This window comes from Argentina silus, assembly GCF_951799395.1.
Source record: "Argentina silus genome assembly, chromosome: X".
In the NCBI taxonomy this organism is placed as follows: domain Eukaryota; kingdom Metazoa; phylum Chordata; class Actinopteri; order Argentiniformes; family Argentinidae; genus Argentina; species Argentina silus.
The window spans coordinates 2,717,356-2,738,586 of record NC_139653.1 but is presented as its reverse complement, the minus strand read 5'-3'; the positions used below and the strand labels follow the sequence as shown (position 1 = coordinate 2,738,586).

General features: G+C 40.9%; 1 protein-coding gene across 1 annotated transcript in view; it reads left to right on the top strand.

Moving 5' to 3' along the window:
* Positions 1-21,231, top strand: part of LOC310823196 (uncharacterized protein) — a 39,971-nt gene that overhangs the window by 5,957 nt on the left and 12,783 nt on the right. The window contains exons 2-3 of the mRNA XM_083695959.1: positions 5,613-6,436; positions 16,813-16,974. Coding sequence (XP_083552085.1) covers positions 5,613-6,436; positions 16,813-16,974 — 986 coding nt within the window. The remainder of the gene's footprint in view (positions 1-5,612; positions 6,437-16,812; positions 16,975-21,231) is intronic.

Here is a 21,231-nt window from a genome sequence, read left to right as displayed (position 1 = left end):
GTCCATTAACTTTACTTTTACTTCTGTTACAGAATGTTCTGATTAATCTCCATATTTGATCAATTTCCACATTCTTGGTTTTCAAAATAAATTCCTGGTATATTCAGTCATTGAAAAACAGATCGCTTTTCCCTAATGCTGTTAATTGAGAAAATATGACTTGAATAAAGAGTCACTCATGATCGGCTTCCTCCAAGCATACAGCATAGGCATTAGGCATTAGGCAACGTGCAACATAACTACCCAATACTTTTATCTTATAAATTGACTTTGCCTTGTTGTTAGGTTAAGAACTATAAATAGCCAATATAGATGTTCAATTTCACCACCTGTATAACTAAATCATTCACATATTCTTGCTATGTTGAGTAGAGTAAACAATTCAAAGATAGATTTAGATTTCAAAGATCTTTTGGAAAAAGAAATGTTGCACTCTCATATCCAGCTTACACAGCCATTGACCTATTTCTGTTTGTATTTTTTAAACATATCTCGAGTATATTCACACTCCTGGGCACATATTACATTATTGAGATTCCAAGCTGCCGTAGCTGGGTGAAGGGGCGTTTGGTCTCAGGGTCGTTAATTGAAAATCCTGGGGGATTTGGGTGCAGATTGCTTTCTAGTCATGCACAACAGCATTCTTTGTACTCAATTTGTATCACACCTCTGCTTGCCAAAGAGTACTACATCAATGTTTAGGACTGTGTGTTATGCTCAGAGGTGTCAATGCACTCTTGATTTTAGGGTGAATGACATCTTGAGTGAGTGATGCCTTGGCTTAGGTTATAAATATTGTGGGCAGTGCAGTTTACAGTTTGCTTGCATGTTAAATCTAGCTAAATTAGATCAATTTGACAGTTTAAATATTTTGTCACTTTCAACTAAGAGTGTTCCTGCACTAACATACTGAGTAATACAGGTGACATGCTGTAGTTACTTTACAGTACAGTAGGTCATCAGAGTTGCTCATCAACCCTAATTTGTCTTATCTCTTGCCACTGTGTGAAATACACCAGTTTCTATTACACTGCAGTTGATAACCCATGACTGACCATAGACTGACTTGATAAAGCCAATTAAATGATTATCAGAGCAGTACTGCTGGAAGGCTGTGAGCTCTCATATCTCCCTCAAGGGTCGATAGCCTTATCACAGATTAGGCAGCTGCTGTAAATGTGTATACCCCAAGACGGACCAGCCCAAACCACCATTCTCATCTACATGTATAACAGCGGAGGTTCCGAGAGTCCATTCTGCATGTTTTTCTGGGAAGTTTAATTCCAATAGTCTTTCAGTATGCTTTTATTGTGTTCTAGTGTGTTATGTTGTTTGTTTTGCTGATACTTCCATCCAGGAAAGCAACGTATATCTTGTATTAACTTTGTTTGAGACAAAGGCTATGCTCAAGAGATCCATTTAAAATGACTTTCAGTATCTCACAAACAAACTCACACTGGGGGCAAGTCTTTCATTTGATGTTGTGAGGTAATTGGGGACACAATAGGTCCTAAACAGCATTACAGAACAGTGTTGCCATGATCACAGTGGAAATGGGTTAATGCACTAAACTTTCCCGGCGTTTGAAGAAAAGAAGAAATATGTTCCCTAGCCTCTACAGCAAGAAATTGTTTGGAGAAACTGTGCGTATAAGCCAGTAAGATTATTTCCAAATGTTACTGTACATCAGCACTATGGGAGTGTCATGAAGAAAATGCACATTTCATTATAATTAAGGGAGACATATAAATGACGCAGTTCACCGCCTGCAATTTGGTATATTTAATTCATGATGTCTAATAAAAAGAAACTGTTTCCTGCAACACCACCAGGACTAGGGGTTTGAAAAAGAAAACACATGTACAGTGTATGCAACCAACTACAGCATATTATCCTCTTGTACTAAGGATTTGTTTGTCAGCTTTCAGGTTCATTGTCCACTAAGAAAGTATTAAGCAGTAGCTTGATGCTTCTGATGCAAAAGTTAGAACAACTGATTTTGGACCGTGATGTTTCTGGATGTTAAACCTATTATTGAGAAGGTGTTATAGCGTGGATTACTTCATGTAACTACACCATAACTGTACCTTGGTTTGCTCTCCCAGTCAGAATTGGTACATGTAAACCAGCTGGGAAAACAGCCCATTGTTTGGAATGGGAAGAGACCTGAGCCAGAACCAAAGCTGATATGACCAAACAAGATTGAAATGCTATCATTGTTTTGACAGAGCCGCAATCCAATCCAAAAACAGTATTATCACAACAGATTTAAAGGAAAACATGGGTGCGCCTCCATTTTTGTGGATGTTATTCACAGTGAAATAAAAAAAACAATGGGTTTAGTTTTCTGAAAAAAAGCTGTGAACAAACATGGTGGAAATACCTAGACCTCACAGTTCGTTGTGAATTATGATCCAAAGACCCTGAAGTTATCGATAGGGAGAGAACAGAATCTTGTTATGATTTTTTGCAAACTGCTTGCTTCATATCTGACAAGTCACAGCCGTCACATATTTTAACAATTGATTTGAAAACAAATCATGGCGGCTACACCTACGGCCAATCAGTTTGGCTTACTCATCTCGACTCGCTTCCTGCCAAACAGATTTCAGGGTCTATCATGCTACTGAAGCTTCTGTGAATTAGCCCTGATCATTCATCATCCTATCCATGCCTCCTCCCCTCCAATCATAATATCCGACTGCCTCATTTCCCCACAATCAGTGATGGAATTCCCCTGAGAGTGTTTATACTTCAATGGCCCACCACAACCCCTTAAGTGGGCATTCTGTTAGAAAAAGGAGAGAAGGTTGTGTTTCTAGGACTGGTTCTGATACCAGCTACCTATAACCAAAATATTTTAGTTTTACATTTCTCTGAGTTCAAACATCTCCCAAAAGTTCCCTTACTAAAACTTCACTCTCCTAAAAGTCCCACTCAGGAGTGAGTGAAAGCATTGGACATACGACATCAAAGCCCTTTTTAATCTCAAACTTGCCTTGGCCAGATTTCCAATTCAACCAGCGGGTAGTCGCCAAACCCCCTCTATTGTTGAAGTTTGATCTAACAGGCTGTTATTATGTTTGACCAAAAAGGAGCTTGTGTTAAATTCGGTGCATAAGTATAAAACCCACATTTGTATTCAATACGTCCCAGTTTCCCAGGGAAATAGTGGTGTGTTAAGTTTTTTTTTTATTTATTTTTTTTAAAATTCAAAGTAAGGAGTAAAGTTTGATTGACACCAAGAAGTATCAGATTGCCTGCAGCGAGAAAGAGGAGATGTCACATATGAGTGCACCTCATAATAGTATTAACTAGACCTTGAGATCAAAGCTGGACAGTCTGGTATGGGACACTGACAAATAGTGTGTGTCCTGAAGTATTTGTGTGCCCCAAAGTTGAAGAATGCTGGATTGTATAAAACCAGTCCTCTGGTTTCAGAGGACCAACCTTTTGTACCTCTAGATGTATATTTTGACAGTACATCTGTGTCATTCTTGGTCAAAGGAATTGGACATGCAACTGAGTCCTTTGGAACAAAAACACCATCAGCCATCAAGAGCATTTTTCAAATACCTGTGCAGCTCCAGTATGTTTTCAATTCAACTAAATGTTTCTCTTGAAATACACTGTCCTCAGAAAAAGATATTGTAACAAACAAAATTACTTCCAGAAGACACTTGTGGGTTTGCAAAGTCTTGCTCAGCTGGCTAAAAGTATTCTAATTACTGGCAGTGGGGGAAGTTTGGTGCGATAAATAAGCATTTGGTGACCATTAAACCCTTCTTGAGTTGTACAATATGAACTATATAAAAATTATTCCTTCAGCTTTCTTAATAAAGACTTTGTAAACATAATGATATTGGTTTGGTGTTCCTAACAGTGTAAAAGCAGTGGGGTTCGAAGAAAGGCAAATGCCTGCGGGTAGTTCAGTGGGGTGAGAGAGCAGAGTCTTTATCTACTATAAGTAATCTTTAAAACCTTTTAAAAGTTATACCTAACTAACCTAGCCGAAAAATATCCAAATCGAGAGAAGCAGCGCAACTCCTGGTCCAGGCACTTGGCATCTCCCACCTAGACTACTGCAACACACTTCTGGCCAGGCTCCCCGCCTCCGCCATCAGACCTCTGCAGCTCATCCAGAATGCTGCGGCCTGTCTGGTGTTCAATTTCCCCAAATTCTTCCATTCACTGGCTCCCAGTAGCAGCTTGCATCAGATTCAAGACCCTGGTGCTCGCCTACAGGGCAGTAAAGGGAACACCCTCTATCTGCAAATGAAGGTCAGTCCTCAAACCCCGGCCCGATCACTCAGTTCTTCCACTTCTGCTGGCCGTTTGGCACTGCCATCTCTCGGAGGACATAGTGTACAGAATCCATAATAGGAAGTCGTCAGTTCTCATTCTCATACCTTCCTCGAAATGGCATCATTCCACCTCAAGTAAGGCATCAGTTATCATCCGTGGATCAAGACAGCGTCATCCTCAGGTGTCAGTTCTTATTTTCATTTCTCAAACCACAGATGAAACGCTTTGCACAAGCCGACCGTTATAGCTAGCTATCGGCTTATCAAATAATGATTACAAAGCTAGTCAAAGTTGTGTCTTGCACGCTATAACTACTGTAGCAAAGTAGATTGCAGTGCATTTTATTATGTCTGCCCATTGCATAAATCATTCTTGCCTGATATTCAAGAACATAGTTTCTTCCTGTTGTTATTGTTATATGTAAATTAAAAGCATTGCTTTCTCTGTTTACAAACAGTGAGCTGTGTTCTCTGAAAGACAATAACTGGCATGATCACTGGCACGTGATCATTATATGTCATTTTACATAGGGCACATATAATGGACTGTACACACAAATAATATTCCAAGGCTAAACATGATTTTTACTACCACTACTAGTATACATATCAAGTTTCAACCATGACATACAAAGAATTATTGGCCTTTTACTGTGGCCCAACAGTTCAAAATGCCTCATCTAGATTGCATAGGGAACACATAATGGACTGTACACAAATAATGCTAAACATGATACTACATGATACTACAAATCTACTCAACAACACTTCTAGTATACATATCAAGTGAGTTTCAACTAGAAGTGTTGTCGAGTAGATTGTACCCTATGCAATTTTACCTAACTCAACATACTGTTTTTAAGTTTTTTAGTTACAAAAAGCTGGATATTTAAAAAAATATAAAGAGTTTAAAAAAATGTAATACAAGCTTAAAAGCTCTAGGGAAAATAATAAGTGAAAGTAAAATAAGTAATTGGAATGATGGCTGATGCAAGCCCACTAATTAGAGGTCATTCATGAGTAAGCCAGGTATTCTATGTCTGTGGTAAAGGAACATTTTATTTTTCAACAGGAGTGAGTTTACATTTTATTTGGCTACTTCTCTTAATGCAGCTAGAGATTTCTGACATATGGCTGCAGACTGCAGACTTCAAACACTTGAAATTTGACTTACACTGTGTTGTCTTTAATGTGGGCTAATTGAGTGAAATCTGAATCACTAGTGGAAACATAAATAAACAGGCAACTTAGATAATGCACATGGAAAAGGGTTGTTTTGACTAATTGTGTTTTTTCTGCAATCCCCAGGGAGGGAGGACATGGTGCTAGAGAGTGAGGTTGTTCTGACCAAGATGAAGCTCTTCAACAACTTCCACGAGAAGCTCCTTAACAATGACTCTTTATCCGCCTTATCCATGTCAGTGTCTAAGCAGGACATCTCAGAACCTGTCAAAGCCACGGAGGGGAATTCTGACCTAGATAACATGCCCGGACAGCCCCTGATGGAGTCGAACTCAGACTACCTGTCGTCCATTTTCTCAGACTCTCAGCTTCCCAGGCTATTCAAGTTTGAGTCTGAGGACTCAGGGGTGGAATTGCCCAGCGGAGCCAACTCTCCCTCCACACCCACAGGCTCAGAGCAGAGCTTTGTGGTCCACAGTAGAGAGTCCTCCTGTGACTCCTGTAATCTAAACACTCCAATCCCTACCCCTGACCCACTCCTCACACTCCAACAGTGTTCTGAGCCCACAGAGATAGAAAACAGAATGGATACACCATGTACGCCTGTGGATACTCAGGAGTGTGTTCTCGTGCAGTCTGAGGTTCAACTAAGCTCTAAAGTTGAGAGAGTAGAGCTTTATATAACCGATGAGGGCATGGATATGGAGAGGGCCCAGCACAGTGCCTTGGGAGACACCTCTAGGCAAAGTGACGGGACCTCAGGGCAGCTGGAGGAGAATACTGTTGTAATTGAAGGGGTCAATTCAGATAACACAAGGCCAAGGAGCCAGTCCTCTACAAGGGCCTGTGACGATATGGCAGGGGTAGACTTTGAGCAGCAGGCACTGAGGAAGAGCATGACGAGCGACAGCCTGGAGGAATATATGGAGGAATGCTGCAGACTGAGTAAGGTAATGGCATTTTCTCCATTCATGTTATTTACTCTCAAACTCTTGACTCCCGACACCATCATCATCAAGCACGCAGATGTTGCCTTTGTTTTTAAAATTCTGTTTTATGTAAGTACCAAAAAGGTTATTTTAAGGGAAGTGACTTGAATTATTGCAAGTTGTAGCTATGCCATTTGTATACTAAAACCTTAATCTGAAACACTAAATCTATTTGCTATTGACCATACCAATAGCAGGAGGTGCAATATGGTTGTTCATTGACTTGAAAAACAAGTATCTCTTGAAAATAAGAAAAACAGTAGGCTCTAGTGAGCATCCTATTCTCTACAACTGTAAAGTTGTAGAGAAGGAAGGAAGGAAGTGAATGTTAACATTTGTTAACATTTTCTACAAGAATATTTTCTTGAACTTTGACAGCTCAACTTATACTGCTGTCTTCTTATAAAGTTGGTGCATAGGGACAATTAGAGGAGGTTAAAATCACCAGGGACTTGAGGAAAGCCCTTTTGGGTGGTGGACAACAAACATATTTATGCTCCCTGTCATTATCTTTAATTACCCACCCTTCCCAGCCTCTACATCACCAGCTAATTACTTAACTTCCGACAACAACGCTCTAGGAAACTATTTATGGCCAGGAGTATTGTTTCATTCAAAGTATGATTACCTACTGTATGTCTTATTAATGGGCTTACTTCTTCTTCTTCTTCTTCTTCTCTTTCTTCAAATTGTTTCTACTATCTATCTATCGTCCAAACCATTTTTAAACTTTTTCCACTACCAAAATAAAACTTTGCAAGCCCACTAAGCTTCTTTTTCATCATGGCATTGACCTCATCTTTTCCTTAAGAAGGCAGCAGATCAACAAAAAGCTACTTGACCCCTTTGTAACGACCTGTAGAGGCATATTCATAATGATTGCTTGCCAGAGCTGTATTTTCATTCATGTTTGGGAAAAAAAGAGACATCTTCTTTTTCATGTTCCAAAGAGAAAACAGATTGTACTCTACCAGCGCTGCACCTGACAGCTGTGCAGGCTGCCAAGCCATAATCACATGTTTAATGTGCTGAATACATCACTATCAGGTCTCAGCTCTGCCTTTCATGAGTTAGAAACCATTTGAAAATGTGTACTCTCATATAAATGTCTACTGTTGTTTTCAGTTTGAGTTGGGGGGGATCAGCATTTCATTATGAGAAATCATGACACTTAAAACAATGATGCTGTTTGATCTTGTTCCAAGGACTGGGTTGAGTTCCTGTATGACTTATTTTACATAATATTTGTATTCCTTTAAGTACCCACTGATTTAATGAGCCAGTGATATGATACTCTGCATAATTACACAAGAGAGTGTAAGAGAGAGTGGCTTGAGTAAGTGTAGGGCTGGTCAAACAAGCCAAGGTGAAAGTGATTCCCATGACACCAATAATAACCAATTTCCCAAGACACACCGATGGGTCTCTTTGATCATATCTCAGATGTCACAAGAGTACATCGAAGATCTCATACCCTTAAGCCCTGAGACAATTTGTGTTAAAAGGATATTATGTCATATCTGGTCAATAGACATATCAAGAGCTTTTGATTTGATGAACTTAACAATCATAGAATTTGAGGTATGGCTAAACCACCAAAACTAGGACACACTTCAAAGCCCCAAATCTCTTAACACATACTTCCCCATCTCTCCCCCAAAACCCCTTTCACAACAATGTTTGGTTCAAAGACCCAGCAAAGACAAGGCCTTACTATGGCATACAGAGTACAGGGGAATCTAAACACAGTGTTGGTTGCGTGCAGGCTGAGAGGAAAGGTGGGGAGAGCATGCGTTACAGTGCAAGGGCATTTTTCATGCGCCTGCATGTCACACAGCACCTGTTCATCTGTGCTGAGTGACTGTGCAGATGGCTGCCGTGATTGTGTAGTGGACTGCCAGCCCCTTCTCTCATCTCGGTCCTGCCTCTCCCTGGGCTCAGAGCTGGATGGCCTACCTGGATGCATCAAACAGGTGTCAAATTGCTCAAATTACTCACATATTTATCCAGATAAAGCCCCTTTGATAACTGGCTGGGGCCCTTTAAGGTGGCAGTTATTTTGGGGGGCCTTCTCTGTGGCCTACTTTAGGGGTGCATTGCTGACAGGCGGTTGGGCAGTGCGATCCCTCATCATCATCGTCAGTTGTCACCACAGCTAATAATGTAGTTTCTTTGCCCGCTTAATAATATGGGCTCTGTGGTCCGAGGAAAAGATATGGGAACATCAAAGGCGCTCTCTCTTTCCCTTTCTCTCTCTCTCTCTCTCTCTCTCTCTCTCTCTCTCTCCCCTTTTTCTCCATCCTCTCTCTCTCTCTCTTTCTTTCTATCTCACCCTTCCTCTTTCTCTCTCTCTCTCTCTCTCTCTCTCAATCTCAATCAAATGTGTGTTACCATGGCAACAAACAACAAGCATTCCCCAACAGTGCAAAGCATGAAAACTATAAATTCTGTAATCAGTACTGCCCTGTTGTGAAGATACAACATCAAAGCTCATAGCAGATGTATTTTCAACATGAGGAGAAAACATTGATCATATGAATGCGATTAGCTGTCTTTCTGATCTCATGCATGCAACAGGCCTGTATCCATAAGGGAACCACAAGGCATTCAAAGCACATCTTTGCCTTCAATTTAAGGATGTGTCCAATGGTGTGAAATATAGTGTCATTAAAGAATAAAGCCAGGATAAGAACAGCAGCCATCTCCCCCTTCCTTGTATTGATCATACTTCCGGATTGGGATGAGATACATTCTACTCATTAATTGCTATGTAATTGTATGGTGTAAAAGCACACCTGTTTGTATTGTATGGCACTGCTGTTGCCCTTCCCCTTCCCCTTTACATTTTTTGGTTTAACAGTGTTTCACAATGTGGGGTGAATTGATGGTTGACACATAAAAAAGGTATTGGATGGTTTGTTTTCAGGTATTCATTTAGACCAGTTCTGTGTTAAGTATCACAGGTGGCTAACTTTCTTGAAATCCTCAAGACCCCTTTCCCTCCCTGTTGAAGTAAACAGAGAAAAAGAGCTAACGCAGACTTACAGTGTAGTCAGGGTCTCAGGGTGCTTTGTGAGATATACAGCAGAACAGTGAGACAAAAATATGATCTCCTCAGATTGAGTGTGCTGAAAACAAGTGGAGCCAGATAGAGAACCAGTAAATGTGCACAATTCTGCACATACCTTTCTCCCTATCTCTGTGCGCACCCCACATCTGGCGCCTCATATCTTTCCAATACTGTCATGTTTAGGAAAGTATTTTCGAAGCTGTAGACACTGTGGAAATATCCAGAAGCATGGCCCAGAGAAGTGCCTCAGTTTTCCACAAAGCTGATAGTTATATTTTCACGTTTGGATACATTTTCTTTGATTAGATATGATCATGAAAACAAATATGCTAAAAACTATGATTTTGATACAGTTTTGTACTTTTTTGCACTTTCTGTAATGTGACTGCCCAGCAAAAGTAATATGGCTGCCCAGCAAATACAGCCATGTTGTTGCACAGTAGTGTCAAGTAGTGTGTTTTGGTATTAGCAACCTTGTCAGAAGGTAGCTATTACATATCAATAACATACTTTTAAAGTTGCAACAACTTAAGAGTGCAGCCTTTGTCCTACCAGGAGACAACCAGGAGCCAACCATGGGCAAATTAGCTGTCAATGTATGACTTCAAAAAGTAGTAACCACATGTTTTTTGTATAAAATAATTCCGGAGCCACACTCCATAACGAAGAAGTAACCTATACCTGCATGACATCAAGAACACTGTTAATCCTGAACCTTTCAATGAAGAGGAAACTGGACTGCTATTGCTGTTGTCCAAGGTGTTACCATACCAGGAATTAATCAATAAGGGGAGGGTCTCAGTTTCTGCCATACCTGATGAGGGTAGCCATAATTATAGGATAGAGGCATAGATAGAGTACATTAATTAAGAGTAATTACACCCATAATTATCTAAATCTGGTGTAAAAACTAGCAAAAACAATTTCCCAACTGTGCACAATTGCAAATAATGTTGCATGATGTTTCAGGGTTAGTTTTCAAAGCATTTATATGTGCATTTATAAAGCATTAATAACTGGCTCCTGATTGCAAGCACCCTTTTTGGCAAGCACCAAGTGACTATCAAACAATCTAATGAGTTATAACTGTTTGTAAATGGTTTCTAATTGAATAATAAACTGGTTATACATGATTTATTAACTCATTAAAATAAATTAACCATTTATAAACCAAATGAATCAATCTATGTAATAAGTGTACTATAAAATATATTATATATTAATTTTTCAGATTGTTTCGGCTTAGCTCTGCCTTTTGCCAATGCTTTCTCTGTTTACACAAATTGTCTGCTTCCCACTGATCAAAGTACACCAATCAAGAGATCACGATTTTCATTGGTTGTGTTCATAGAAATGCAGACTCGTCATTGCAAGTAGTCGTCGTTTTTCTAGCAACATTTAACACTTTATTTTATATTGAAGAAAAGACAAGGGAGTAAAGCCTTTTTGTCTATGGCCTTAGATAGTATGGCCCTTTCATTTACGGCGTAAGGAGAAGAGCCGTTTCATTCATAGCTTTAAGGAGTATAGCCTTTTCGTCTGTGACCATAACAAGTAGAGCCGTTTCACGTAAGTCTATGGACTTACGGAGTATAGCTTTTACGTCTATGACCGTAAACTGTCGAGCCTTTTTGCCTACAGCTGTAAGGAGTAGATCCTTTTTGTTGGGAGTATGGCCGTTTGGTTTTACAGCTGAGGGAGAATAGCAGTTTGATCTCAGGACTACATCCTTCTGATCTGACAACTGATTCTATTGGCTGACAATTGAGGATGTCCTAAAATGAACACCATACTTTGTTAACTTGCTGTTTGCCGCACCCTCAAATTCAATGCGAGACAGTTGCACCCCATCAGTGAATGCCCAGTGTGGGTCAGGTTGGGAGGCTAATTTGTCACAACACACACTGTACTGTGTTTGATGGCCGTATTGGTGTCTTGTTTATATTTTAGCGGAAACAGGCAAAAAACAGCCAACAATTAATTAATTCATTCCACCGATCATGTGAACCTCTTTTTCACACTTTCACAAGTGGGAGAGAAACGTCCAGTGGGAAATCGTTCAGTAATTAAGGCACAGTCTGGCATTTCGATGCACGTCAGCGATTCCCATGTCAGAAACATTGTTAGCCCCTCACTCACGTAGGGCCAGAGGAAACCCAAAGGAAGGGAGGTGGTGGGGCATCTTCCCCTCTCTCGTCCTCTCACAGCGGCCACAGGGGACCAAGAGGGCTGATAAGATCAGTCCCACCCTGCGTCCATCACCGCCTCTGCCAGGAAGAGGGCTAATGACTGCCTGCCTCATATCCTCCTCCTGTCATTTACTGTGTGTTAGGAGGAGCCGATCACCTCAGAGGAATCCCCCTTATCTTAAAGGGTTGGTTCGGGATTTTTTAACCATATCTGTGTATTCTACTTACCAGCAGTGCACAAAACTGCGGAGCGATACACTGTTACCTGTGATATGGTCTCAGCCTGAGAGTAGAGCTACAACTTATTGCTCCGCAGCTGCTGTGTGGAGGGACATAGTAATGGGTACTTCGACAGACAAAAATAAGTTCCACCACAAGGTAATGGATTGAACGTTCATTTGACTTCAAAGTGATGGTATTAAAAGTTGAATGAGCTTTGATGGACTGCAGACGCTGTATTATTAGTTAATATATCCCCATCTACTAGCAGTAGCATTGTGGCTCATGAGGAAAATCAGGTAAGGCACTCCATATGAATGACAGCAAAGACAGGTTCCAAAGTAGTACCCATCGATTGTTGGGTGTCCCAAATCCCTTAAAAATCCTTTAAAAAGCCTCCAATAAAATAGCCACCTGATGACTTTATACCATCACTGAGGCCAACCACCTGTTGTAATGTTGGAGTGCTGCATAACTTTGCTTCTGGTGTTAGTGGGGGGTGAACGCTCTTGGAATTCCTCTGGGCAATAAAGCAGGGAATTCCGAGGCACAGTAGTACTGCACGAGTCACTTCACTCTCCTTGAGTCACTACCTATCTTCCGCTGTAGACTGAAGACCCATCTCTTCAGGCTACATCTTGACTGTCCCTCCTAAAGGCCTCTTCACCCCCCACTACCCTTCTGTACAGTTCCTCTACTAGCATTGTGACTGCCAATGGCACCTGGTCCTAGCATAGAATTTTGCTTATGATGGCTGATGTATAGATGGTTCACTTACTTTAGACAAATGTGTAAGTCACTTTGGATAAAAGCATCTGCTAAATGTCAAAAAAGTAAAATTAGCTATTGGCATGGCATCACATAACAGAAGTGCATCCAGGAACTCACCAGGTAGTTAGACCATTTGTAGACACACCGTCAACTTATTGGGGGAGATGGTGACATTTGAAAGCCAGCATTAACTTCTATGACAATGGATTGTGTGTAGTATTGATAGAAATGGACCTGTTGTTGATGTTAAAAAAATGCTTAAAGACCACTCCATGGTGGGAAATATGTTCACAGTCAAGACTATGTGTGATGGTCCCTCTCACCATCAAAGGAAATTAGTGATGTCAGTTCTCCTGGCTGTTATGACTTTGAGTCCCATTGTTTGGCCTGTGTTTCCACTTTCTAAATGGTGGGGGGTGGGGGTTCAGTTGGAGGCTGACCTGAGCTCACTTCCGGCTTTTGTTGTTTGAATGTTGATGATTGTTTAAATATTTGCTCAAAAATGTTATTTTCATATTTTGGAAAACGTGAACATCTGCATCTTTCGGGTGAACCGTGGCACACTAGCAAACAAACAAATAATGCTGAATAACCATCTCTTTGTGGTGTTCTCATGAGAGCGGATGTAGGTTTGAACACGAACAGCAGTGATCTCTGCTCCACCCGTCAAAGACACTACACTATTGTCTCACTCTGTGAGCACTGTTGCTTTTTACCAATCCAACTCCAACTATCTAACAGTTATATAATCTACATTCAAAACCAGCAACAACAGCACCTCTCTCAATGACAACAAGACTATTAAGATCATATTTCCATGTTGGTGTCAAGACATCTTTATTACTGCCATGGGAATGAGGCAGACACACTCCCTTACTATAAATCAAACGGCTGAGAATGTATACACTGAGATAAGCAACTACAGAAAGGAAATATGGAACATTTAAATAACACAAAACCCTAACCCTAACCCCCCGAGACAACACACACATGCACTGTACAACCAATAAGCTTATCCAGTTTAAACAATTGGGCCCAAAGCCAAACTTAGCCAATGCCTAAAACAGAAATTCCCAGGATACTCGGTCAAAGGCCTTCTCAGCATCAAGAGACAAGACCATTGCCTCAAGCCCTACCCTCTGGGAGTGTGCCATTATCTCGAGAAGTCTCCTGATATTATTTCCTGAATAACGGCCTATCATGAACCCTGTCTGGTCTGGGTGTATGATGGTGTTGACAACTCTATTCAGTCTGTGGGACAATATGGTAGCTAGGATTCGATAATCACAGTTCAGGAGTGACACACTCTGTGGTGCCTTTACCTTCTTTGTGAATAACTGTTATCAATGCATCGCCGCATGTGGAAGGCAGTGTCTGGGCCTTAAAGGAGTGGTTATATGCATCTGATTACAGAGGGGAAACCAGTTCAGTTCTTATAGAATTCATTAGTGAATCCGTCAGGCCCTGGGCTCTTATTATTTTTCTAATATTTTCTAATTTAATAATTCTCATTTTCTAATTTCTATCTCTGTGATAGCTACAGCCACTCCTGTCATTTTCTCCTCTGAGATGGTGGGTAGCCTGATACGTTCAAGAAAGTTCTTAATCTGATTTGCGTTGTTGGATGTGTCACTCTTTGCATAGAGGGTTTTGTAAAATCAGCAAATGCTTCACAGATGTGTTTTAGTGTAGTTAGAAATCCATTTCCATAAGCTAGTTTTATTTTCTGTATGGTAGATGCAGCCTGCTGTTTTCTCAGGTGGTAGGACAGCATCCGGCCAGTCCTATTTCCATGTTCATAATATTTCTGCTTTAGGAATGTCAGATTTCGTTTGATCTTCTCTGAGAGCAGTTTATTAAGATTGCTCCTGTCTGCTTTACGTTCCCTCAGACACATCCTGAGATTGCTGCTGTTTGTTCTGTTGTTCTAGGTCAACTATTCTATGCTCAAGAGTGATTCTATTACTTTCACTCTTTTTCTTTGTAGCTGAAGCAAAAGCAATTATACAACCTCTTAAATAAGCCTTGACACACTTCCAGAGGGTCACAGGTGATATTTCAGGGGAGGCATTGGTTTCAAGGTACAGCTTAATCTCTGATTCAATAAATGCTACAAATTCCTTTTCATTAAGTAAACCAGTATTTAGTCACCATCTTTTAGATGCTTGATTCCCACCTATTTCCCACTGAAGGACCACCGGAGCATGGTCAGACAGTGTGATAGGTAGAATTTCACATTTACTTCTATAGGCTTCAGATTTACAGGTGAAAAAAAAAAATCAATACAAGAATAAGTATCATGTGTGTTGGAGTAAAAGGTAATGTCCTTCTGCCTAGGATGTATGTGGCGCCAAATATCTACTATTCCTGCTTCAGTGCAGTGTTTGTTGTTTTTGTATGTTTTGTTCATTCTGGAAAGGCTAGCATTGGTCATAGGGAGCTTGTCAAGGACATGGGACATCACACAATTGAAATCTCCCCCCATTAGAAACATTCCTGTAGCCGTATCTAAAATTACATTGAAAAGCTTGTTAATGAATTGAGGGTTATTGTCATTTGGAGCACAAACATTAACTAACTCTGTCCCTGCCATGGAACCATTGATCAGAATATACCTCCCTTCCTTGTCTTTGTACTGTGATGTAACAGAGAATTGAAGAGCTCTGTGTATCAAAATCATGCATCACATTTTTTTACCTGATGGGATGAGAAAAACACTTGATTTGCCCATGACGTATTAAGCTTGGCATGTTCTACATCTGACAAATGTGTTTCTATGGTAGTATGATAGTAATAATAAAAAAAACAACCCAATAATAACAAAAGTCAGCAGACGCGCTGCTGTACAAATCAGACAAAGAAAGTCCACCCAAAGTTCGAGAAATATAGGCTAACGTTAGCTTATTATATCAGACTGACCGCAGCAGCATCGTCCAAACACAGATAGTCTTTAATTCTGAACCCTGTAGGCTAGTAACCTAGCCTGATTTAAATCAAACATTAACACTCATTCTCAGCTACAGCATGTAGGCTAATGCCGCTGGTTATATTTCGGTTTGACAAGAAGCTGGGTTGCATCTCGGAGTAAAGCGTGTCTCTCTGTCTTTCCATTCCGCCCGTGATGTGCCATCTGATGTGGTGCTTCTCTCAAGTGGTCTTGATTCCCAGGGGTTTCAGCCCTGCTGCCTCCCAAGCTGACTGGAAGGTTTTCACTTTGTCTTCTAAGTGGACTCGTTCCAAGCTGTAAACAGCATGTGCTGCTTCATTTGAAAGAGAAGGAATTTCATAACGATGGGCCGTGCCGGGTCTGTTGGTTTCGGTGTCAGTGATCAGTGTGCTCTCTCGAGTTGTAGCTTGACATCGAGTAGTAGTTGTAAAAGTACTTTCAGAAATCCATCAGCCCATTGCACAGTGTCCCCACTCTCTGAGTCCTCTGGCACGCCGTAAATTCTCACATTGCTCCTTCTTGAAAAGGATTCCAGTTGTTCACACCGCTCTCCTAGTTGTTTCTCTCTCTGTAGCATGTAGTCAAGTAGCCTGCCATTGTGGCAGCAGTTGTGCTCTGTTTCATTGATTCTGCTTTCTGCCTCATCCATGCATTTGTCAAGCCCTGAGATTTGTTGTGTAATGTCAGCCATGGAGTTGGACATCTTCCCAAGTGACTCGTTGACTTCCCCCCGAAACTTGCAAGTCTCTTCATTCCAATGCTGCCTTTTCCATCCATGCTAGCTAAAGATGGTGGTCTCTCCTCAGAGTCCGAGCATAGTGATGGGCTTTAGCTACACTTGTGTCCTTCTTCCAGTGTTTCTTTTGTATTATTGTATTTGTATCTCTGCTTTATACTCATGATGAAAACTTTTATTTTACTGTTGGGTTCAGAAAATATTAAATAGAGACAAATTGTTTGTTTTGAGGTCTTTTTCCCTAAAATCTTATCATCAGGAAATGAAATGCATGTTCAATTGGAATTGCTGTAAATATATTTGACATTCTAAATTTCCAACTGGAAAAAAGTTTTGTTTTCTGAAGTTGAACACAATGAAAATGTCTGCTTCCTGACCTCCAAAACCCCTCTCCCCTCCTTCCAGGTCCACCAGAGGAGCTCCAACCCCCTGGGCTCCGGCCTGGGCTACCTGGAGCACATCTGCCAGCTCATTGAGAAGATCGGCCAGCTCCAGGACCACAACCTCAGACTGCAGAAGCAGATCTGTGGCCTGCAGAAGGACGGCCGCATGACCAAGACCAAAGAGGTGCGTAGCTTACTGTCTCAACAGTGCTAAACATGCTCTCAGAGTCATGCTCTTTGATTGACCTCAATGACAGTCGATGAGAATCATGGAGATACACTTATTCAGAGAGGTGAAGCTCCTGGAAATATTAACATTAAACATTAAGATCAACGTTGTGGGTCCTTGTCGATAAAACAAAGGATTATTGATTTTTGATACAGTATGCTGCTGATTGTGTCTGTGATCCAGGTGTTGTGGTGCCTTCAAGCGAGAGATTAGTCACCCGTGCTGTCTCTGTGTAAACCCAGCTGTGTAAAAGCTGTAGACCAAGGCAGAGGACTCAATCGCACGACTTGGGACAAAAGTTTAATCCAAAAGAATAATCCTTTAATTCCAGAAAAAAGAGTTTGGTACACAAGTAGACAATATGTAGGGAGGCAGATATCCAATAAGGGGTAGGCAAAGCAGGGTATGGTACACAGGTAGTTAGTCAAATTGGAGGCAGATAATCCAACAGGGAAAAGGCAAAAGACAAACTCGGAAAAACTAACAAAGATAAAAAAAACAGGAAGACAAGAAATCACTATGAAAATCGCTAGGATGTTTTGACACTAAGGCACAAAGACGAACTGGCAACGAGACAGGGGAAACACACAGATTAAATACACAGGGAATGATGATGATGAACAGGTGAATCCAATCAGGGCGGGGTAGATGATCACACAGGCGGGAAACACACAAGGGCAGGTAGTGAAGTGTCTGGAACAAGAGATAAGGTGAGAGACACAAAAATAAACAGGGAACAATAAATGAATAACATGAAACAAAGACAAACAAACTAACAAACAAGACAAGACGTAACAAGCTGTTTCCAAAGCGGCAGTTCACTTAAGTTAGGAGTTGTTAGTCATGCCAGATGAAAGTGTATTTATTATATAGAGCAGCTGGGAGGGACTATCACAGCCCTCTGCAGTGCAGTCTTATGGTGCAGCACATGGTGCACATGTTCATAACAAGCATCACTGGGGCTTTTCCTCCCGCTTTGGACAGATCTGGGGGAGGAACAGGACCAAAGATATCATATCATATTGTAAACAGTTTCATAAAGATCTATATGAGGGGGAGGGCAGGACACACCAAAGCTGCATCATGGTGACTATTGTACAGTAGATGACCTGAAAAACCATGAGTGCAGCAACTGCTGCATGCTACCATGTCAATATGGACCAAAATCTCTGAGGAATGTTCCCAGCACCTTGTTGAATCTATGCCACAAAGAATTAAGGCAGTTCTGAAGGCAAAAGGGGGTCCAACCCGGTACTAGCAAGGTGTACCTAATAAAGTGGCCGGTGAGTGTACATGTTGCACACTTCTACATAAAGGACATCAAGAGATTTATCTTCATCATGAAAGAATGCACTGACACATGGTATGGTGTCCCTAAGACAGATTCTTACAACGGTTGCAGACAATGCAGACAATAAAGAATGTTTTCATTTTTCATTCTGAGGCAAACTACTGTAGGAGCAGACTGGGTGTCTGTGTGTGTGTGTGTCTACACATGACATAGGACGACTGTGTAGCCTATTTTATTTTGTTATAATCAAGAAAGATACACTGAAAACCACAGATGTCATTGATTTAAATCACATTAAATTAAGAGTTTCGAAGGCAGATTTATGTTCCTTGTGTTTTGTTATATATAAGTTGATAAAATAATACATTATTACCTTAATAATATTTCTACTTCTGTTTCCCTATTTGCATTGTTTCCATATATGCATTTCTGTAAGGGACCCATTTAGTCATTCTGTTTCCATCATTCTGTTACTGGATGTACCTGTATCTGCTTCACTTACTGTAGCTCAACAACCAAAAGAGATATTTTCAAACTCAAGCTATCATATGATAGCAAACACCCCACTCTTTCTGTAGACATATTTGAATCTTAAGTTGGAGCAGATATTGAAGAGTTTTGGGGACATGTGGTTGCAGAAAAAAACTAAGGAGATTTTAGGGTCATTGTTACTGAATTTTGAAGCTGCACAGTTGTTAAAGTATTCTTTTTTTTTCTTTTTTCTTTTTTTATTGTTGGAAGTAGTCTTTGTGCATATACTTTAATAGTTTGTTAAACTTTGCTACCCGGGGTCATGAGTTCAGGAAAATGTCACCCCAGCTGATTTTGTAGAATTCCATGAAAATTTTTTTCAAATCATTGTGTCACTGTCATAGCTAATCAAAATTAGATTTAAACAAAGCAAACAAAACAAATGCCTATAAAAATGTACAAAGACAAGTGCAATGTCAACATAAAAATAGGCACGGTTGTTTTTCTGCAGTAAGCATTAGGTAGTATTCCAGTAAGCTCTCATAAAAATGGCAATAAAATCCACAGCCCCAGCTCTCCTCACTCTCCCTCTCTGTTCCCAAAAAGGATGATCAACTCTGAATGTTATCTTACCATCACCAAAGAGACAAAAAAACACTTTATTATTGCAGTGATAACATGATCCCAAAGGGAGGATTTCAGCACACTTCAGTAACACTACATTTTGTAGTATTGACAACATTGTACAGCAGCAGCCTCTCCATCTCATTGTCTCCCAAAACCACCCCAGCCAAAACAATAATTAATTTTTATTTGAACAATTTACCCAGTATTTTCTGTCATTATATCAGCTTAACACAAGAAGAAAACCTAACCTTGAATTCTAAGATATCTTCTTACAACATGGGTGACACCTTTTTACATTGTGTTCAACTTTCAAATGTCTAGTGACATTTGCCTGGGTTTCTAAAGAAAAGCACTTTCACATTGTGTAGATGTCTCGCTCTCTCCTTTGAGACCTTGGCACAATACCGCAGCTGCCTATGATCAGGGGGTTTTAGAAAGCTTGTTCTAAACTAACCTTGTCAGTTTGTGCCCGGGGGCCGGAAAAGCTTTCCACTGAAGCAGTGGGTGAGCCCAGCAGGAGCCCCCACTTCAAAGCCTTCACACAGAGGGAGTGAGTGAGTGAGTGAGTGAGTGAGAGAGTGAGAGAATGAGAGAGTGAGAGAGAGAGAGAGAGAGAGAGAAGCAAAAGACAGGAGGAGAGAAATACAGCAAGAGAGGGAGCGAGATCCCCAAAAAACTCAACCTTTTCCACAAAAGCCCTCTTCCTGATTTTGAGGTCACATAATTCAGACATTATTTCAATTTATGATAAAATGTACTGACATATACAAGGATGGAACCGGGGGATGCTATTTTCAATGGGCGGAATCCTGACTCAAGAGATGCGCAAAGGATTTGAAATCTCTACGTAAATAGCCAGGACCACACTAACTGGCCTCCCAAGCCTTTGGTCATTCCCCCTGCTGTGAACATTTCTATAGAAAGGCGGCAAGCTGAAACACGGAGATGACACATCAAAAGGAGGAGCAACTCAGCTGTGACGTGTACGTCTAAGCCCTGTGAAGGGCCATGCTGACACCCATGGCTCCATGTGCCTGTGCCAAATCTACCCCACCTTTCACATCAGCACCACGGGCACAGCTGGGCTCATTATTACCCCTCTGAGGCAGGACAATGGGCAGTTACCACCTACATAGAGCCCTCTCCCCTGTCTTTATGTGCATTGTGTGCCAACAGGACCACTATGGGGTTGTTGGCATCTCCCAAATTGACTGAGAAGAACCAGAGCCATGCAGCAGAAGTCTTCACAACAATTCCATTCCACTTAGAATGCAAATGAGAATGACAATGTTGTCATAGGATATTTCGGTGTATAAAATGGAGGATAGTAAGGCAATTTGTGTGGGAAAAAGATCGTTAGTGAAGCAATGGAAATCAACACTTTGATGGTGTTCATTTATTAAAGGTGAAATCCTAACTTGAGATCTGCAACTGTAACTCAAATCATGTTTCATGCCAGTTTGAGTTTCCCATTGACATCAATGTAAGATTTATGTGAAGGTCGGAGTTACACGCATGGATCTCGAGTTAGGATTCCACCCTAAGAGACTCTAAATCTGAGTTTCTAATGTCAAAAATCTGCTTGCTCTGAAGACTCTCCTCACACAGAGGACACATCTGATGCATCCCTGAAGTGTAAAGGAATAGGAAGTGATGGAGGGAACATTCCAGGGCTGGATGCTCTGGACCTTCCCCTCTCCCCTGAGTACGTAGCATAATACCTCTAACTGTCTAATCCTCTTCTGAGAGGGTCAAAGGTCAAAGGCCTAAGATGTGCGGCCCCTCTGTGTCCCTGAAGGTGGGCTGCCCCCTTGTAAGGGGCT